Below are 22,365 nucleotides of genomic sequence, written 5' to 3' on the forward strand. Positions count from 1 at the left end.
CCAGAGATCTTCCTCCCAAGTAATATAAGAAACAAAGAATTTGGACTCGATTTGGATGGAGCACAAAAAAGATTTGTTATGATAGCCCTAGCTGTAGCAAAAAAATATATTATGTCAACCTGGAAATTAGAAGACAACTTGAGAATACATGAAACACAATAGAGAAATTCGACCATGGACTTCCACCACCTAAAATGACAGAAGGAGAAGATAACGAAAAGAACTGACTCAGTAAAATTTCTTGTTTATTTTTATTAAGTGACAACATTGTTTAACGGGTTTAATGTATCTTATAGATTGAACTTCAAATAATTGGGGAAGGGGGTGAGGGAGGGAGGGAAGGGAGGGGGGAAAAAGGGGGAGAAAACAACACTATATATTTAAGAAAAAAAATGTCTGTATGTATCTTGGTCAATATGGTTTATAGTGTGAAAAATAAAAAAAATTTAAAAAAAAATTAGATAGGTACGTGGATGGGAGTGATATGTAGGGATATGGTCTGATGACAGTTGATGGGACCAGATTGGCTGAAGGGCCTGTTTCTATTCTGAAGTATTCAAGAGAATGCAAATATTAAATAACTCCAAAAATAATCTGTGGAAAGGGTTACAAGGGGAAAGTTGAACGTGATCAGAGACCAATAAGGAAATATTCTCATAGAGGCAGAGGTAAAGTGGGATGCTAAATGAGATCAGTCCTCACTATGGAAAATTATGTTGCAGGGATCTCAGCTGGTATCCTGTGTGGCCTAAAATTGATAATGAGCAAGGACCAGAACAACTCACTGCATTTTAAAATGGACAAATCACCTGGCCCACCTGAGTGCCACTATAGATTGCAGAGAGAAGTAGGGAGGCAATTGCTACAACCTTGTCTTCCCAACGTCAAGAGCTTCAGGGTGCCTGAGGACTGGAAAACTGAAAATGTTTAAAAAAAAGATACAAGGATAAACCCAGCCTGTTTAACCTCAGTGCTGGGGAAAATTTTGGAGACAATAATAAGGGTTAGATTCATCAGTTACTTTGAAAAGTGTGAAATGATTAGGGAAAACAAGCATTAGGTCCAAATAACGACAGAAATTTTGAATAAAGTCAAAGAGGGACATTGAGGGAAGTCTGCCTGATATGGTATAAATGGACTTCAAGTCAACTGCCCTAAAGTAGGTATCATCAAGATTGAGTGTCATGAAACAAAAAAGGGCTGCTGCAGTCTCAATAGAAAACTGGCTCTGGATCAGTTAAAGGTTGCCTTTTGGACTGGAGGGAAGTGGGTTTCCCCAGAGATTAGTTCTTTTTAACATACAGTAGGTCATCCGGAATTTAAGCAACTGGTAAAAAAAAATTGTGCAAAATAAATAGGTAAAAAATACTGTTATGGGCCCAGAGGACAACAAAATCCAGCAGCAATAGAAATTCACCAATGGTTACTCAAACAAAAGTCATTTTTAATTTTCTTTAAACATTAAAAACAGGATCAAAGTTTAACTTATTACTATTAACATAACTCCCTTCTAATTCTAAGCACACATGTAGTGTGTACATGTTTAGAAACGTTCTTTGATTCATAGTCCAATCTCACTTCTCACTCTTCCAAGTTCACTGATATCAGGCAATTCTTATACTGTGCACAGAATTTAACATTTATGAATTTTCACCAAGCTCTGGTGCTTAAATGGTTACTGCTCAGGAAGGTTCTAGTTGGTTTCAGAGAGAGATTTGTTGCTCATTAGACACAAACTGATTCCCTCCAATCAGCCACTTCAGTGTCTTGCCAAAGAAACTTGTCCCAACAGGGTTTTCCAAGTGATAACTTCTTCTTCTGCAGATCACCACAGAGTTCCTTTGGTTTCCCTTATTTCAAGTGAAACACTCTATCCAGCAATTTCCTCTTGTATGGACCACAAGGGTTTTCAAAAAGCTGAACTCAGAACTCGCAACCCACCTCCAAAATTAGGTTTCAACAAGCTGCCAGCTTGCCATGACTGCAGAAACCAGTTCTCTCTCTCTCTTAGAGAAAGCCTGTTTGGTCTCTTTTCTCTCTCTGCTTGCAAAAATCACACGACCTCCTTAGAACAGCAAACTGCAACCAGACAGATTGCGGCACCAGACCCAAACTTGAGTCCATTCAGCTGTTGCTTTCAAAACAATAATGCGTTACTCCACAGCATGTCCAATTAACATCTACTTGTGAAGTGTCCATAGCCATTCTTCAAAGTTTTTGTAAAGGCACTTGGAGTTTGGACTGTCTGGCTTGACCAAAGCTCTGGTATTTTAAATTAGATCTGTTTTGGGAAGTGATTGTGTTTGTTTATGACCTACACTACCCCTACAATCTATCTTCTTCAAAAACTTATCTACATATAAAATATAATACAATATGTCACAACACAGAAGTCTAAAATTGGCACATCTCGTCATTAGTTCACCAATCACGTAACACACAATCTCAAGCAACCGGAAAATTTACTTATCTGACATCTACCAAGCCCCATAGGTGCCAAATACCAGGTGTTTTACTGTATATACTAATGATATGTTCTTTGGCTTGGCTTCGCGGACGAAGATTTATGGAGGGGGTAAAAAGTCCACGTCAGCTGCAGGCTCGTTTGTGGCTGACCAGTCCGATGCGGGAAAGGCAGACACGATTGCAGCGGTTGCAAGGGAAAATTGGTTGGTTGGGGTTGGGTGTTGGGTTTTTCCTCCTTTGCCTTTTGTCAGTGAGGTGGGCTCTGCGGTCTTCTTCAAAGGAGGCTGCTGCCCGCCAAACTGTGAGGCGCCAAGATGCACGGTTTGAGGCGTTATCAGCCCACTGGCGGTGGTCAATGTGGCAGGCACCAAGAGATTTCTTTAGGCAGTCCTTGTACCTTTTCTTTGGTGCACCTCTGTCACGGTGGCCAGTGGAGAGCTCGCCATATAATACGATCTTGGGAAGGCGATGGTCCTCCATTCTGGAGACGTGACCCATCCAGCGCAGCTGGATCTATAGAGCATAATTTCCAAATCGGCACAGAACAAAAATATGAAAGCACAGTGAACTGCTTCAAGAATAGTTAGCAACTTCAAAGGGATAGAGACCATCTGTTGAAATGGATGACCATTCAAAAAGTAGTTGCTGTTGGAAAATGCAGATAAGGAACTAGACAGTATTGAATCAACAGACCAACTGACTTCTCTCTAAGCAGTATTGAATTAACAAACTAAATGACCTCTCCAAAAGCTGTAACTAATCTGTGAAGATCTGCAAAACAAAAAAAATCCCTTTCTCTCTGTCATGACTACGTCATGAAGTAAAACAGCCAGTTATCAAAAGAAAGCAACCTAGTCAATGTGACAAAGGGAGAGAGGGGTGGGGAGGGGGAGATCAAGAATGAGACAGAGAAGGAAAGAGATTGAGAGACAAGTACTTCTAAGATGGATTCTCAAACTTAATCGAAAAACCTGACATCTTTCCCTCAGCAAAGGTAACTAAATTCCTAACTTTGGTACCCAAGATGAAATCAGGTAATTTAGCAAGACAAAGGATTGAATCTATGATTGTCTGGAGGGAGGTGACGATGAGATAAAACAAAAGAAGAACATGGTGTCTTGAATATGAAGGCCATTGGACATTTTCTGTTTTTTTTTAAATATTTTATTTTAAAATGTTTCTATGTAAAAATATATAAAACTATAAGAATTTAAATTTAAGAGTGTTTCAATCATTACATGATAGTTATAACCCCTCCCTTCTCTCCCATGCTCTCCCTTCCTCTCTGAACACCCCACCCCAAATGAAAATTTTATATATAGGATATGTAGTAATAGAAAACAAAAAGAAAAAGAAAATAGCTTCATGGATTGCTCGGAGAATCGCTTTTCCATCATACAGGACCTCAGCAAGATTGTTATAATCAATTTAGAGAAAAGAATTAACACAGGTCTCATGAGGCTGGAAGAATACCACAATGCATTTATACCTAAAATTTGCAGATTCAGGCTCCAAATTCACAAAAATATACCATATTTGTTTCTTAAATTATATGTAATTTTCACCAGGGATACAGCCTTGAATTTTTGCATTCCATCTTCCCATACCCAAATGTGAATCTGACTTCCATGTCACTGCAATACACTTCCTTGCCACCGATAATCCTAAAATTTCATTTGGTATATTGATAGTTTCAACTTGGGTCTTGTTCTTTCTATATTTCCCAATAGAAATAAATCTGGGATTTGTGGAAATACAATGCCTGTAACTTGTTCTAAAAAAATTCCCTAAGTCCACCCAAAAAGGCTTTACCTTGGGACATGACCAAGTTGAATGCTGGAAGGTTCCCGTTTCTTCACTACACCCAAAACATTGGTCTGGTAAATCTGATTTCATTCTATTCAATTTTTGTTGGGTCAAATACAACTGATGTAAAAAGCTATAATGAACTAGTCTACCTTACATTACCTTACATTAATAGTATTTGACATAGATCTGACCATCTTTGCTCATCAATTGTAATATTCAAATCTAGCTCCCACCTCTGTCTAGATTTATGGATTCCCTGTTTAGTAATGCCTGCTTGTAATAAAAGATACATTGCAGAGGTAAATTTCTTACTATTTCCTTTCCTATTAAGAATTTCCACCTCATTACAAGTAAGTAACAACATTGTTGGACCTATCTTATCCCTCAAATATCCTTTCATTTGAAAATAACAAAAAAGGTTTTTAGTTATTCCATATTTATTGCTCAGTTGTTCAAATGACATCAATTGGTCTTATTCATAAGGATCTTCAATATTTTTAATGCCTTTAAGAAACCAAATAATTAAAAATTGATTATCCTTGGAAAAAGCTACAAAATGATTTTGAATCGGAGGCATCTTGGGTAATATATTTCCTTTCATTCCAATTATGCCATTTACCTTGTTCCAAACGTTTCACAGTGGTGTTTCTTTAACACTAATCATTAATTTTGAATCTGATTTGTATATAAATTCCTCTGCTAATCTCTCTCCTATTTTATCCAATTCTATTTTAATCTATGCCAGTTTTTCTGCTCCTTCAAAAAAAAAATGCGAAATCTCATATGAGCCGCTTGGTAATAATTCTTAAAGTTAGGAAGCTGTAGGTCTCCAAATTCATATTTCCACTTTCATCTTTCTAAAAAAAACTTTTGACATTTCACCTTTCCAAAGAAACTTGTTTAGATGTTTATTTAATTCTTGGAAAAACTTTTGAGGTAATAATATTTCCTGTTCTGAGAAACACATTTTAGGTTCTAAATTACTGAAACGCCTACCAATTCAGCTATTACTTTATAGGTACAATGCCAGCTGAACTTCAAACACCACATTTCAAGTTAAATGAAAAAACATTTCCACGTAATTGTTAAAAACTTTTTATCTTTACATTTGCATCAATATTAATTCTAAATGATTACATGGATGTCTGATTAAATTAAATTAAACCAGAAGATATATTCTAGACTATTAATACTTTCATTGTATTAAATGCTCTGTTATTTCATATTATTTTATGGATACCATACTTTAATCTTCATCTAATCTTGTTAAGACATATCCAGGTTTTCCATTCATCAATACCATCTTGGGCTAGTTAAGCACATTCACAATATGCCTGTACACAGTGCCATAGTGAACATAAATCACATTTGTTTGTGAAATTAACAAGTTTACACAAGGAATAACCCTAAAAGACAAGATACCACAAATATTTTTGCATCATTCCGTGAAGGCTTAAAAGAGAGAGGTTAAAATAAAAATTACAAAGGGGACAATTCAACAGGATTCTGGAAGAGAATCTCCCAGATTATCAGAAATCAAATCACTTTGATTCTAATCTTTATTGACAATGTTCTCTCAAATACAAAATCTGATGACAGAGTGAAATACAATCTTAATGTTCTATGCTTTAACTAAACCTCTGCAGAAGATGGCCCTGGTAACACAGCCATAATGAACAGGCCTAGACAAATTTTGAGGCATCATGATGAGTTAACTTTAGCACCAAATTCACTCCAGCATTTTACTTCTCAAGGAGATTGAGGCCCTCACCCTGACAACTTTCTACAGTAGCACAAATGAGACTACATTAAAGCATCAGACTGGAAGTCAATACAGAGAAACATAAAAATGGCTAAGAAGATCACTGGCATCTCCCAAACCTTTATTAATGACATTTACTGTGAGCAAACAGTATCTTTGACCTATTACCATCAAGGAGGTAGTACAGGAGCATCAAAATCAGGACAGCCAGGCTGAGAAATAGCTTAACACCACAGGCTATGAGATTGATGAACAGGATCCTGTAACAAAGCAAATCGCCCTAAAATATTTATATACATTTACCTTAAATTAGATCTTTAATATGTGTGTTTGTGTGTGTGCATGCACGCTGTGGTCCACAGAAACACAATTTCATATGATTGTAAATCAGACGATAATAAACTCGATTTCACCACATTTACAGTTTTTTGTTGGTTCTGTTCATGTAGTTGGTACAGATGGATAACAAAATACTGCACCATGTAGACCAATCAGATTAATTATACTCACATCTCTCTGGAATGTCAAATATTCCATAACCAATTACCGTATTTGACAGCATAGAAGACCCACTGACATACAAGACCCCCACCCCCATTTCAGCAGGGAATATTAAGGATTTTTTTTAGTTAATTTACAGGGAAGCAGAATGTTTATAATTCAGTTCTCACTCACTTTGCTGTGCAGCTTCTTTTCAGCAAGCAGCTCAACCCCAGGGCCATTGGTGGGGGTTGGGATGTGGGTGAAATGGTCCTCCTGCACCTCTTATGCAGCTGGTGGGGGCCGTCATAGTTGGCCTTTTCACCAGGTGAAGTAAGCGGCGGTTGTGGACAGCCCAGTCTTGCATTTCTGGCGGGGTTCACCATGGTCTGCCTTCTCACCAGGGGAAACTGAGTGGCGGTTTCAGAAAGCACAGGCTACCCAAGGGAAGGTGGCCCGTGTCTTCCTGGGCAACCGCAGCACATCCACAGGCTTCTTGAAACTGGGTGAGTAGCCGTCGACTACTGAGCGGCCATCACTGCAATGGTGAGTGGACAGCGGGGAATCCCTCCATCCCTCATACCAGGGCCAGGTGGCAATATTGGGCAGACAGCAGGGGATCCCTCCCTCCTGGATACTGAGCCACACAGTGACGATGATCACTGTCTGCATTACTCACCATTATCACCATCATTTAAACTTTGCATCTCAGACCCAGGGGATATTTTTGAGCTAATTTTGGGGAAAAAAAGTAGGTCTTACATGTCGTCAAATATGGTAGTAAGAGAGAGCAAATGAACAAATGTTTCATGAGCAAGAATCGACTACAAATTGCAGCCCTCCTCTCAATATTCCTGTTTATTTTCCCAATAGAATTATTTACACAGAATGCAATTTATGAAGAGCCTCCATTATTCTCACCTGTATGTGGTGTATGGAACATACACATCCTTCGATGGAAACTCCAGGATTTCTCTTGTTGGTCTGACTCGAGTATCTGGGTAGGGTTTAACCTGTAGTAACTCTGGTGTGAGGCAATAATGGGGACTTTCTGGGGCTGGAGAAATATCTATTTTCAGTTGGGCTGTACACACAAATAAAAATTAAATGTTAAAACATGCTCTTTCAGGACAATGAAAACTTTAACAAAATATGTTGTGACTAAATTAAGAAACTTTGGGTTTTTTTTTTAACCTGCCCAATAGACAAGATTTAAAAAACTGTAACTGCCATTAATGTTCACCAAAAGCAACAAATTCTAGAATCATGAAACAAATCAGGATAGTATGTTTAGCGCAACACTATCACGTCTCCAGAATGGAGGACCATCGCCTTCCCAAGATCATGTTATATGGCGAGCTCTCCACTGGCCACCGTGACAGAGGTGCACCAAAGAAGAGGTACAAGGACTGCCTAAAGAAATCTCTTGGTGCCTGCCATATTGACCACCGCCAGTGGGCTGATATCGCCTCAAACCGTGCATCTTGGCGCCTCACAGTTTGGCAGGCAGCAACCTCCTTTGAAGAAGACCGCAGAGCCCACCTCACTGACAAAAGGCAAAGGAGGAAAAACCCAACACCCAACCCCAACCAACCAATTTTCCCCTGCAACCGCTGCAACCAGGTATGCCTGTCCCGCATCGGACTTGTCAGCCACAAACGAGCCTGCAGCTGACGTGAACATTTACCCCCTCCATAAATCTTCGTCCGCGAAGCCAAGCCAAAGAAATTACAACACCAATGACCCATGTTCAAATCTGGCTGTGGTGAAAGGCGTTTGTATAGATGTATAGACTGGCCAGTCCGAACCTACTTGACCTTCCCTAACCCTCCCTTAGCTCCTCCCTGGATTTTCCAATAAAGGCTGCCGTGCCTGGACTTGCCCCCTCTTGCCCAGGCATTGTATCACCCAGGCAATGTATCAGTAATGCTCAGGTTTTTGGTAATTAAAGCAGTTTAATCACACCATCATGTCGATGTGATTATTGTGAACTCCAAAATTTAATTACCAAAACAAAAGCCCTGGAAGCTCAGCATACAAGACAAGGCAGCAGCGATCGGGAAGATGCCCGGTCACCCAGCCCATAGACAATGGAGTCGAGTCAACCACGTGGTGCAGTAGCGGTCACATCCCTGGGGTCTGCAGCGGGTAATGGGAGAAGTTTGCTGGCCAACCATGCTCAGGATTGAACCCAGGGAGCCCAACAAGAGGAGGCTGCACAGGATGCAGACATTCATATGCCGCCACAACCCGGGGTTACTAAAGATAAGTACAATCTCCGGTTTGCATCTGTGGGCAATCGGGCTTTTTGAATAATTAGAGACTGCCAAACGTACGATGAGGCGATGGCCCTGCTGCAGAAGCAGTACGAGGCCCAGACAAACCCAATGTACATGAGGTACAAATTAATGATCCGGCATCAAGCCCTTGGGGAGCCCTTCGCACATTTCGTGTGGCGACAAAAAAGCTGGTTAGAGCCTGTGGGTGTACAGCGGTAAATGCCTCACAGAGTATGCAGACGAGCTGATGCAGGATGGACTGTTGACAAACATGCTATTGACCCAGGTGCATAAAAGACTTCTGGAAAAAGATAACTGCACGTTGCAAGTAGTACTGGACTTGTTGGAGGCTGTGGTGCAAAGCTGTGAGGCTTATACCGCCGGCAGTCTGGCGTCCTCATGGGGAACGAGGGCGCCACCATATTGGGATATGTCACAGACAGCAACGGCAGCTGGGGCTGGAAAGTGCGGGTTCTGCAGGCTGGCCAGGCACCCCTGGAAGTCCTGCCCGGCCAGGAACGCCATGCGCTCAAATTGCAAAAAGAAAGGGCACTATGCGAAGGTGTGCTAGGGACAGCCCACTTCCAGAAGAGCCACGTGCGATCATCTTGGGATGAGCTGTCATCAAGACGACGATTGCTAACATCACTTCCGGCTTCAGATCAGCGACCGCTAACTTCACCTCCAGCCCCAGCCATGTGCGAGTACTGGGGGCAGCCATCTTCTTAAGAACAGAGTCTGACATATTACCGACAAGAATGGTACAATGGTGACTCTGAATCGGACCTAACCCTGGTCTCCGTGATGCTGGATCAGAACAGGCCTCACCAGCTGGCGCGATTGATGATGAACACTGAGGTAAATGGTCACGTCATGGGTTATTTATTTGACACAGGGAGCACCGAAAGTTTTATCCACCTGGACTTATTAAACCACTGTGCACAGAAAGTGTCTCTGGAAAAGTGCCAAATATCCCTGGCATCTAAAGTCCAGTCCGCAGAGACGTGTGGTTACTGTCGGATAGACTCAAGGGTGCGGGGCTTTTAAAATCATGGTAATCCCCAAACTCTGTGCGCCGGTTATCCTGGGGTTAGACTTCCATTGTCAGCTAGAAAGTGTAATGATGGAGTTTGATGGTCCGCACCCCCGATCAGGGTGCAAAATGAGGAATTTGGCCCAGCCAATGAGAGTAAGCTGGGCAGTATGTGTGGGCTGTGGGGGTGTGGCAGGGCAGGAAGGAGAACAGAATTGTAATAGACTACAGCCAAACTGTGAATAGATTTATGTTCCGGGATACCTACCCCCTACCCTGAATCGCCAACGTGGAGGAACAGGATATGAATCTTAGGGAATTCCTCGCCACGGCAAAAACCCTAAACCTGACAAATAATCAGAAGAAGTGCGTGTTTCGCACTTCACGGCTGCTGATACTAGGGTACGTGGTGGAGGGAGGGATCGTGCCCCCGGACCCTGAGAGAATGCGCACCCTTAGGGAACTTCCATTGCCCCAGAACCTATTATGCCCAATGGGTCCCCAATTATGCGGACAAGGCCTGGCCATTAGTGAAGACAACTGATTTTCCCCCATCAGCGGATGCTCGTAAATTCTTCGAGGGCATCTAGGATGAGATTGCCACGGCGGCGATGCAGGCCATTGATGAATCCATCCCATTCCAAGTGGAAAGTGATGCCTTTGATGTTACCCTTGCAGCCACGCTGAATCAGGCAGGCAGGCCAGTGGTATTTTTCTCTAGAACGCTCCAGGGCCTGCAACTCAGGCAACAGCAATTGAGAAAGAGGCCCAGGCCATAGTGGAAGCTCTGCGCCACTGGAGGCATTATTTGGCTGGTAGATCATTTAACCTGCTGATGGTCCAGAGGGCCATTGCGTTTATGTTTAACAACAAACAGCGGGGTGAAATAAAAAAATGATAAAATCATGCGGTGGAGAATCAAACTCTCCACGTATAATTATGAGATCTTATACCAGCCCAGGAAGCTCAATGAGCCACCTGATGTCTGTGCCAGCGCACAAACAGATAGTCTGAAGTTCCTGCATGACAAGATCTGCCACCCCGGGGTCACAAGGGTGTTTCACTTTGTGAGAGCGAGACATTTACCCTACTCAGTTGAAGAGATTCAGGAACTGTCCAGTAACTGCTCGGTCTGTACTGAATGCAAGCCGCATTTTTACAGACCGGATAGGGTCCAACTGATTAAGGCAACCCGTCCCTTCAAATATCTTAGTATGGACTTCAAGGGTCCCCTCCCATCCAACAACAGGAATCTGTACATCCTGAATGTAGTGGATGAGTACTCCCGGTTCCCGTTATCCCTTGTCCAGATATGACGGCAGTCACAGTCATCAAAGCACTGCAGACCATATTTCCTATGTTCGGATACCCCAGCTACAGACACAGTGACAGGGGTCTCTCCTTCATGAGTCAAGAGCTGTGACAGTATCTACAGGCGGCAGGGATAGCCATGTGCAGAACTACTAGCTACAACCCCCCTCCTGAATGGGCAAGTGAAGAGGGAGAACGGTACAATCTGGAGAGAAATCTCATTGCTTCTCACGTCAAAAGGGATGCCTGTCTCCCAGTGGCAAGAGGTACTACTGGACGCGCTGCACACTACCAGGTCCCTACTGTGCACAGCTACTAATGCCATCCGACGGGAGAGAGACTTTCCTTTTCCCAGAAGGTCAGCATCCTGAACCACTATACCAGTCTGGCTGACGACACCTGGGCCAGTTCTTCTTTATCGACATATTAGACCCCACAAGACAGATCCCCGGTAGAAAAAGTGCATCTGGTACATGCAAACCCACAATATGCATTTGTGCAATATCAGGATGGGAGGGAGGATACGGTGTCAGTTCAAGACCTAGCCTGGGCAGGGTACACTAACACTGATCAGGTGACCCCCGGAGAACCAGACAGTCAATCGACACAGCACCATCGACGTCCTAGGGTTTTGATGTACTCCCACTCCCCTAGATAATCATAGAACCTCTCCCACCAGCACCTGTCATCAGTCAAGTACCTGCGGCGGTCAATCCCACAGAGAGCTCACCAGCAAGGAGCTCACCCCAAGGCCTCTGGAACTGAAATTCCACCCACACAGGTACCCAGTCCTGTGAGCTCGGCGCAGGGGTAACAGGGGCCTCGCCCAGTGCCTCGGAAGTCACAGAGGATCACAAGACCACCAGACAGGTTGAACCTGTGATGGGCACTATGAACGATGTATATATGTAATAAAGTACGGTATGTGCTCTGTGTAGCCACGTGACCCTGCCGAGTTTTATCTCAAAGAAGGGGCGAATGTGGTGAAAGGCATTTGCATAGATGCATGGACTGGCCAGTCCAAACCTACTTGACCTTCCTTAACCCTCCCCTTGGCTCCTCCTCAGATTTCCCAGTAAAGGCTGGCGTGCCCAGACTTCCCCCCTCTTGCTCGTGTACCTGGAACCTGGCCAAGTAGTATATCAGTAATGCTCAGATTTTTGATAATTAAAGTCGTTTAATCACTCCATCACGTCGACGTGATTATTGTGTGCACTACTCTGGCGCTATCGAAAAGGAGACTGTACATTCTCCCCATGTCTGCGTAGGTTTTCTCTAACTGCTTCATTTTCTCCCACCCTCCAAAAAAATGCACATGATTTTGTGGGTTAATTTGTATATTTGGGCAGCATGTGCTCAGGGGTTGGAAGGGCTGCTATCATGCTGTAAACATTTTTAAAATCCATTTACATCAGGGTAGAAGGAGATTCTGGTCATTTGAACCCATCTGCTCAATTACTCCCAAATTAAAATACAATCCCATAGGTTTTGGAGGAAAACAGAGCACACGGAGAAAACCACACAGACATAAGGGAGAATGTCTATAAGGAGTCTGTACATCGCTGGTTTCAAACCCAGGTTGCTGGCGCAGTAATCATGTCACACTAAACCAGGGATGCCCAAACTAAGGCCTCCAGACAAACTGTGGCCCGTTGTCTATTGTTAAGTGTCCCAGCGTGAATTTTAAAAATGAAATGGAATATGGCCTGCAATAAATTGCACTTTGCATTTCTTAGTTTCAACACTAGACAATACCAGACTGACCATTGCAATGTTACTCATTGGTGAAAAAATTTACCTCAGTTGATTAAACATGGCAGAACCAAAAAAAATGGAATACAGCAAGGGAGCACCTTTAATTTCAGATATAGTTGGAAAATTAATACTTTTTTCACAAAAAGGAAAGTACGTTTTGTTTGATATACAAGGAATCTGTTAACTTTAATAGCCTTTCTATATTGTATCATAATCATTAAAGTGGACACTTGGGCCATGAACTGTGTTCACAGAGAGATGTGGAGGAATGTTGGAGGCTGCCTTGTCCCTTTCTTGATCTTTTCTCCTGTTCTTATTTTCCACCCGTTTTTTTTAAAATTTTGCCCTACTTTTTTTGATTAAGTGTTTGGAGTTTTTTGCATTAATTTAAATTAATTTTTAAAACAGCAGATACAGAAATGCCTACTATAATGTGAGTACATCAATAAACTACTGTAATATCAACAGTTAAACTGTTCAGAAATGTCATATAGTTATTTTGATGCAAAATTAATTTTTGATGGCACAGGGGTTTTTTGGTCTAAAAGCAGTTTTTCTTGCAGTGTAAGTGATTGAAAACAGCCGGGCTTAATATTATTTGGCCCCTTATATTTTTCTGTTTGTGGCCCACCACCAAAAGAGTTTGGCCACCCTTGAGCTAAGCTAACCATTCAACCCAAATTTAATTTAATTAAAAATTTGTCAAATAGAGAGCAACAGAAATGTCCTGAAGTGAATGAACAGAGAGAATGAATTGAAAGCAAATTATTCATTGTTGAGACTGCAAGCCAGTGATACAATGTTTATTCAGTAATTTTTATGAACCCTGGGAACCAGGCAAAATATGTGGTTCAATTTTGCTGGGAAAGACAGGTGATTTCCCCACCCCCCCCCAAGAAAATATTTGAAAATTAAATTTTGACATACAGCACGGTAACAGGCCATTTCAGCCCATAAGCCTGTGCCATCCAACTGCACCTAATTGACTTACATCCCCTGTACGTTTTCAAGTGTGGGAGGAAACCGGAGCACCTGGAGGAAACCCACACAGACACAGGGAGAATGTACAGTGCAGGTTTTGACCACCCCTCCCCCGCCACCCCCCCCCCCCCACCTCCCCTCTGCATTGCTGGGGCTGTAACAAAGTTGCACTAATTGTTGAAAATATTGTTAAAAATTTACTCCTTCAACTGCTGACAGATTCTGAAGATACAGTTCCAGTATTTTATGAGCACAGTAAAGCCCCTGGTATCCAAAATTCAATCAACCAAAAAAAAATCAGGGAAAATAAATAAAACATTTTTAAATAAGAATAGGTTAAAAAAAAATACATGTTTAAAATTGAAGTGAATGTTCTCTAAAGTAACACATAAACCTTTGGTGAAGATGGGAGCAAATATTCAACCAGCGGAGGGCCTTGGTTGTGCTTTGTTCATAGCAGCTGTTTGAATAAAATAGCGTTTCCCAGGATGAAGACCTGGTTGATGTCACTCACCATTAAGGTGGCTCTCTTCAAGTATCTCTATATCCCTGCTTAGTAAGTCACCCCAGTTAGAGGTTTTATCTGTAAACTTGGGGAAGAGGGGGATTAATTATCTATAATGTTATTTTTTGTCTTTCGGGAGGCTCTGTGGAGGGAGAAAAACCTGCAGATGCAGCAAAGGTTAAATGTTTTCAAAGAATATGACTGTAAGTAAAGTAAAATGCTTTAAGATTTAAATTTTTATGTAAGTGAAGTTTGGTCAGTGCAAGTAGAGTATAGTATTTGTTTTTTAAACTGTTTATTCTTTATGCAGATTTATTAATTTGACATACAAGTCTCAAGCAACTGAAAAATATACTTATCCGGCATCTACCAATCCCAACAGGTGCCGGATAACAGGGGTTTTTCTGTATTACTCAAGAATGAAATCAGAATTACAATATGCAATTACCAGAAATCTCAGAAATTTTAAAGCCTAAATGAAGGCCATTTGGTTCATCATGACTAAGCCAGCTCCAGGAAAAGCAATTTCATCAGTCCCATTTCTCTGCTCTTTTACTTCCACAGCCTAGCATATTATTATTTCTCGCCAAAGCAAGAAGCGATCTGCTGGAGGAACTCAGCACATCATGTAGAATCAGTGAGAGATTTAAAAAAAGTAAATGCTTGGGTCAAAAGGGCTCTAACTGATGTTGCTCAATCCGTTGCTTTTTTTTGTTCCAGGTTCAAGCATCTGAAACATCTTGTGTCTGCATTCTATCATCAACTTCTGTATTGAAAGCATTTCCACCACTCCTATAATCAGTGAATCTCAAATCATGATCATTTTCCAAGTGAAAGTTCATTCTCACATTCTCCTTGTGTGAAAAATTTTAAATCTGTGCCCCTCGTCCCCAAGCCAGCTGCTAAAAAGAAACATTTTCCTTTATTTACAGTCATCTTGTGCTAATCTTGTTTCAGTCTTCTTTGCTCCAATAACAATCATAGTTTTTTTTTTCTAAATTTAACCTGAACATCAAATCTTTGCTGCACACCTCAGTAGTAGCGCTAGCCTGAGCCAAATCTTATCCCATCCACATCACCTTGTTAAATGCTCCACTTGATTTATGTGTTAAATACCAAAAAGAGTTATAAAACATGTAGATCAGAAGACATAACAGAACAGCATAGTAACAGGTCCCATTTAATTTGGGCATCATGTTCAATGCAGATATATATGCAACCTTTCAAACTTCAGGCCAGCAACACTGACTGTCTCAAACTTCTTCAAACATCATTGAACATGATGCCCAATTAAATATTGACTGCCTGCACACAATACACATCCCTCTATATCCTGCATATTCATGTGTCTATCTAATAGTCTCTAAAACACTCTTCTTCTTTGGCTTGGCTTCGCGGACGAAGATTTATGGAGGGGTAAATGTCCACGTCAGCTGCAGGCTCGTTTGTGGCTGACAAGTCCGATGCGGGACAGGCAGACACGATTGCAGCGGTTGCAGGGGAAAATTGGTTGGTTGGGGTTGGCTGTTGGGTTTTTCCTCCTTTGTCTTTTGTCAGTGAGGTGGGCTCTGCGGTCTTCTTCAAAGGAGGTTGCTGCCCGCCGAACTGTGAGGCGCCAAGATGCACGGTTTGAGGCGATATCAGCCCACTGGCGCTGGTCAATGTGGCAGGCACCAATAGATTTCTTTAGGCAGTCCTTGTACCTTTTCTTTGGTGCACCTCTGACACGATGGCCATATGGCGAGCTCTCCATTCTGGAGACGTGACCTACCGTCGACCAACCGTAATTCCTACATCCTTACGGCCATCGACGAGTACTCCCGCTTCCCGTTCACTGTGCCCTGCCCAGACACCACTGCCACCTCAGTGATACAGGCCCTTCACAGTATTTTCGCCATCTTCAGATACCCCAATTCCATCCACAGTGATAGGGGGTCCTCATTCATGAGCGCAAGCTGCAACAGTACCTTCTGGAGTGTGTTATCGCTTCAAGCAGGACCACGAGCTACAACCCACGCGGTAACGGCCAGGTCGAGAGGGAGAATGCCACCATATGGAGAGCGGTTACACTGGCTCTCCGGTCTAAAGGTCTCCCCACCTCTCATTGGCAGGAGGTTCTCACTAGTGCCTTACACTCCATCTGCTCCCTCCTATGTACTGCAACAAATGCCACCCCCCCACGAAAGGATGTTCCTTTTCCCGAAGAAATCCGAATCAGGAACCACTGTACCAGCATGGCTCACTGTCCCTGGCCCCGTCCTTTTGCAATGCCACGTCCGGCACTCAAAGAGCGACCCCTTGGTCGACCGAGTGACTCTACTCCATGCGAACCCACATTACGCTTACGTTGAGTTCCCAGACGGGCGGGAGGACACTGTTTCGGTGCGGGACTACTGCTTCTACAATAACCCTCAGCAGGCTCTTTCAGTCACAAACCACTCACTGTGGAAAAAAAATTAACTAACACATCTCCTTTAAACTCCTGCCATACCCTCACCCTGCTCACTTTAATCCATGACCTCCACAATGTGACATTTTTAACCAAGGAGAAAGAATCTATGTACCCTGCTTATGCCTCTCACGATTTTGTAATCATGTCTTCCATCAGGTCTCCCCTCTATCAGGTCTTACCATTGCTGGAAATTGAAAGGTAAATAATTGAATTAAAAAATGCCATCCCTTGTCTATCCCTCCTGTCGAGAATCTGGCAGCCCTTGGATGTGGAGATTTGGAAAAGTAATGCTTCTGAATTATGATCAAAAGTCAGAAGCCAGGGCTGATTTTCTCTGACCAGAAAATCCACCAAGACCAATCCTCATGCCTCAACCAATCTTTCTGCAGAGAAAACCTAATCAGGATACTTTTCATGTCTGTCTATATGGTTCACAGACTACAGCATTTTCAGCTGTGGTCAGAAACAAGAATGCTAACTTTTTGAAAAGAACAACTTGCCTGTGATTGGTCTTAGTCTCCTCAAAACAGATGAAGGTCTTCTCATGTCAGCAAGGAATTTATACAGATCTTCATCACTAAGGCGGTCTCCCTCCTAGACATTTGTGCAAAGTGAAAGAGGCAGTGAAAGTTCTACAGTTGTTCTGTGCATGAATAAATACAAACAACTTTTCTATCAGGTCCTCTGACCTCCTTCAATTATGTGAAACTAGTTCAAGTTACCTGTTTGAAGAAGTTTGTGACAGTCAGTGTTGCTGGCCTGAAGCTTGAAAGGTTGCAGGACTCATCCCCAGTCGTCATTCGTTCAAGAGACCGCCTTCCGACAAGCCCAGAATTCCTTCTTTCTGACCAAGAACCCTTCCGCTCTATCAGGAAATTATGACACACTAGTTAAGAAAATAGTGTCACAGCAGCCTCTTGCCCTCACATATTAAAACATAACTTTAAGTTGGTATCCAATTTCCTCCCCTCTGGTCTTAAGATTCCAATGTCTTTCAAAAATCCTACTTTAGTGGGATTTCTGACATTCTTAACCAATGTTCCAGTTCAAGAGTAACTGCTGTATCGGCATCCTTTAAAATAGTCATATTTCAGAGATAGCTATAGAGGGTGTGCAGCGCAGATTTACAAGGTTAGTTCCAGGGATGGCGGGGTTGACATATGCTGAAAGGCTAGAAAAACTGGACTTGTATCCGATGGAGTTTAGAAGGATGAGGGGGGACATGATTGAGGTATACAAAATTATCAGGGGGATAGACAGGGTGAAGTCGGATTACTTGTTCCCAATGATGGGGGAGACAAGGACTAGAGGGCATAGTTTAAGAATACAGGGTAGGCCCTTTAGGACGGAGATGAGAAAACATTTTTTTACCCAGAGAAGTGTGAATCTGTGGAATGCTCTGCCACAGAGGGTGGTAGAGGCAGATTCGCTGATTATGTTCAAAAGAGAGTTAGATAAGACTCTAGTGGGCAAAGGAGTTAAGGGTTATGGGGATAAGGCTGGAAAGGGGTACTGATGGTAGTGATCAGCCATGATCTGTAAAATGGCGGTGCTGGCTCGACAGGCCGAAGGGCCTACTCCAGCTCCTATTGTCTATTGTCTATTGTCAAAAGCATCTTTACAAGAGATTTCAACAGTGTAAAAAGACAACATATACATGAAAGAATTATTTTTGTAATCTGCTGCAGTCCAGGCTGGCCGTCATACTAATCCATCAAAGCATTCGTGTTTATATGGGACCTTTTACACTAGAAGGAGAAAGAACTGTGCAGGGTGCTAATCTCAGTACAATTTAACTGTATTTAAGTGCTTTTATAATCTGTTCTAATATATAATTTTTTAAAAATACTTACACTATACACTACTTCAATTACTCAAATCAGTTTTGACCACCTCATTTTAGAAAGGATGTACTGACACTGGAAACAGGAAACAAAGGATTATCATACGAGGAGCATCTGACACTTCTTGGCCTGTACTCATTGGGATTTAGGAGTATGAGTGGGGATCACATTTAAACATTTATGTTGAAAGACATGGACAGAGTAGATGTAGAAAGGTTGTTTCCCATGTAGGAAGAGTCCTGGAGAAGTAGGCTCAATTTCAGGATTGAAAAGTGTCCGCTTAGAGGAATTTCTTCAGGCAGAGGATGGTAAATCTGTGGAATTTGTTGCCACAGGTGGTTGAGGAGGCCAAGTCACTGTGTGTATTAAAGGAAGAGATTGATAGGTTCTTGATTAGCCAGGGCTTGAAAGATTATGGGGAGAAGGCCAAGCAGTGGGGCTGATTGAAAAAATGGATCAGCTCATGATATTAAATGGTAGGGCAGACTCGATGTGCTGAATAGTCTATTTCTTATGGTCTTTTCTTTATAGCTAAATAGTTTGTCAGTTCTTTCTTTGCAGCTCTGGAAATCATCCATGCTTTTCCTTTTGTCACATCTTAACAGTTTCTTTGGAAATCAAAATCATGAGGAATCACATAATATTGAGAAGTACTGAAAGGCCATTTGGTTCAACCAACCAATGTCTATATTTGGGCTCTGTGGAAGCTTCCTACCATCTTTCCTCATTTAAGTTTGTCAGCATATCCCTCTTCCTTTCTGTTCATCTTCTGATTCAGTTTATCCTTTCCTAGTAAGTGTACTCTTGCATTTGTGGAATATACACATCCTCTACACCCTCTTCATTAATTACTACTATACCCCCTTTTTTTTTTACAGTTTGGTAGCCAGGTACTCTGTTATAGTCAATCCAAGGTTCAACAGATTTTGCACCTTTACTGCTTTCCAGCTTTATTCCTCTGGTTTGCTTTCTCTATGGCCTTGCTAACATTTGTAATCCAAGATCTCTTGGTTTCTTTCCTGATCCTCTTCTATTCTCTTCTTTAGTAGAATTTTTTCCACCAATTTTGTTAGGTCTTAATGTCTAGTACACTTCACATAATCTATTCCCTTTTTTAAATATACACATAACATTAACTATTTATCTTGCACCTCAAGAATTAGTGAAATTGTTAAGACATCTGTAAGGAGCGTAAGCAGACCAGACAACTTCAATATGGCATTTGGAATGAAGTTTAATGATTTGATTACAAAACTCTTCATTCCAATCCATTTTCTCTTCTGATTGTTGATCTGTGTTCTTCAAAATGTAGGATAGAATTGAGGTGGTTTTTAGGTTAAATCTAGCACAAGTTCACCAGATGAGTGGGTCCCAGGTTTACATGGGTCCACTATTAGTTCCTAGCATGCTCAATATGTGACATGTAATCGTAAAGGTACCATTACTGTCATGCAATACTACGTTTAGAATGTTACATACATGAAATTCTTTAACTTTTGTCTGTTGTGACATAAATCAACATTGTTTCACATTGATTCTCCAGCAACACAAGACAGTTCATTGATTGTGGAGACACAACATAGGATCTCTGCTATGTTCCTATGAAAGGCTAACAGAACTTTTATGATCAAGGACCAACCTCTTCAATTATGGGGTTGGGGGAGGTGGGGGGGGAAGATGGATAACCTATTTATTTTTATGCATTCAGCGCCCACGTATACATGGGACTGAGTCCACAAGTCATCTAATGAAGTGAATGCGAAAAACTGTTTTGCACAATATCCTGGTAAGCCGGTCCATATTTAGGTGCAACAGGTAGAATGCAGAAAAATGCAGTTAAAACAGTACAAGGACCACGCTGGGGATAAGAGTTGCAATCTTACTGTAATGCAAGGCCATCTTTACAATCTTGATTAACAATGGAGCCGTTTTCACATTCTAATGTTAATGAAAAACTAGCACATCAATCATTCTCATAATAGATCGATCACAATGTTAACTGAAGTGTATTGACTTTGTCAGAGTGCACAGCATTGCAAAACAAGCAATGAAATGTGAAGTTTCCATCTCACAACAGTGCTCAAGTGGTACACGGTAAGCAACCCAATACACCAAATGGCAGACGAAAATACTGATCACACAAAGCCCATGCAGGCTAATGGCCTTTCTTCCTGACTGACAGTCTGCACAGCAGAAAACAGCAAACCTTGGCAGGAACACCGACCAATCACTGGTAGCATGCTGGTGACGTCTCTTCTGCTGTCAACTGCGGGGAAGACCAGGCCCAGTGGCGGGAAGCTGGGCTTATATAAGCAAGGGCACGGAGAGCAATAAAAACAGTCTTGACTACAGGTACATCAAGTGTGTGTCGTTCTTCCACTCTCTGCTGTAGTGCTCGCTACAGTACTACATCTTCAATGAATGTTATTTTATATATATACACACACACGTGCGCTCACACAACTTATTAAACCATTAGTGGACATTTTATTTAATACATAACAAACATTCTGTTATTTTCTTGCAATAGTCATCTAACTGAAATACCCAACTAAAGTTTAAGCAAAAGATTATTTTGTCCATGACCCTTGCATCTCTAAGACCCAAGTTCAAATATCACCCAAAAGTCAGAAATCAAGTGAAACTGTATCTGGTTGACATGATTAAAAATTGTGTTTAAGTTTAATCTGACATACAGACAAGTTGGCTTAGTGGGAAATAAAGAAATAGCTAATGATACACTGGAGGTATTCCTCTGAACTCGGGACTTAAAAGAGAAACTTTTACTGCACCACATAAAAGTGAATAATCCCTCAATTTATAAGAACAAGTAACAATCACCAAATAAATACAAAAAGAAAAGTGTTACTGGTTACTTAAGAAAATTATGTTAAATGCCTGTCACCTCCTGCTCCTATCTCTGAGTCTGTACTGTCTCGCTCCAGGCTTCCTGCACTGTTAACAATGTTCATTAGATGTATGGCAGTCCAAGCAAAAGGCATGCGGTACTTCCCCAGTCTGTGACAGAACTGCTCTGCTTGGCTCCTTAGCTTTTCTAATTTTTCTTTGTTCTGTAAGTCAAGAAAAAAAAATGCAATTAATGACTTAAACTCTACAACCCTGAAACTCAGTCATTGTTTGGTCAATATTAATTCCCAACATTCACAAAATATTTCAGAAAAATTATTACTTTGGCTGTTTCGGACTCTTTAAAGATCATGTAGGGTTCTGCACATTCACCAATATCTCCTTGTTGGAGAACTTTTTCCAGCTGAAAGACAAAGAGAAACATTATCTAGCAGTATCTAACCTGTTTTTGCTTCAGTTATAAACTCAAACTGGTGCAAGTTTTACATTTTACTTTAGACTGCAAGAGGACACTTTTGTGAATCTAACCTGACATTCAATGGCATTATGGACTACCTGCATAATATCTTCCACAGAGGGAAGAAAATACAAATAAACCAAAATCTAAAGACAGGTGAAAAATTACCGAAACTTGAAAGATACGAGGGGATAGAAAGTTTTTAATGCAATTCTAAAAGTAATGCCTTGCCTGAGATTGTCTTTGACAGAACATTACACACAGAAATGCATGTGTTTTTCAAAATTGTTTTTGCAAAAGTAATCTGTAATTGGGTATGTCTGCTCCATATTTATATCTGCAGTCTGAACCTCATCAACAAGT

The 22,365-nt window shown here is 41.6% G+C and overlaps 2 protein-coding genes across 15 annotated transcripts in view; one reads left to right on the forward strand and one right to left on the reverse strand.

Annotated features, from left to right (window-relative positions):
* angptl3 (angiopoietin-like 3) overlaps positions 1 to 7,597 on the forward strand; it is a 31,795-nt gene extending 24,198 nt beyond the window's left edge. The window contains exon 3 of the mRNA XM_069938299.1: positions 7,391 to 7,597. Within this exon, the coding sequence (XP_069794400.1) occupies positions 7,391 to 7,418 (28 nt within the window). The 3' untranslated portion in view covers positions 7,419 to 7,597. The remainder of the gene's footprint in view (positions 1 to 7,390) is intronic.
* Positions 1 to 22,365, reverse strand: part of dock7 (dedicator of cytokinesis 7) — a 310,961-nt gene that overhangs the window by 215,425 nt on the left and 73,171 nt on the right. For all 14 annotated transcript variants that reach the window (XR_011357731.1, XR_011357730.1, XM_069938284.1 and 11 more), the window contains exons 10-14: positions 21,868 to 21,948; positions 21,583 to 21,748; positions 17,556 to 17,698; positions 17,334 to 17,427; positions 7,439 to 7,601 (exon numbers count right to left, since the gene is read on the reverse strand). Coding sequence is in view for 12 of the 14 variants with exons in the window: in XM_069938284.1 (XP_069794385.1) it covers positions 7,439 to 7,601; positions 17,334 to 17,427; positions 17,556 to 17,698; positions 21,583 to 21,748; positions 21,868 to 21,948 (647 nt within the window). In the remaining 2 variants the exon portion in view is untranslated. The remainder of the gene's footprint in view (positions 1 to 7,438; positions 7,602 to 17,333; positions 17,428 to 17,555; positions 17,699 to 21,582; positions 21,749 to 21,867; positions 21,949 to 22,365) is intronic.

The sequence above is a fragment of the Narcine bancroftii genome, chromosome 5 (genome assembly GCF_036971445.1).
Source record: "Narcine bancroftii isolate sNarBan1 chromosome 5, sNarBan1.hap1, whole genome shotgun sequence".
NCBI classification, from domain to species: domain Eukaryota; kingdom Metazoa; phylum Chordata; class Chondrichthyes; order Torpediniformes; family Narcinidae; genus Narcine; species Narcine bancroftii.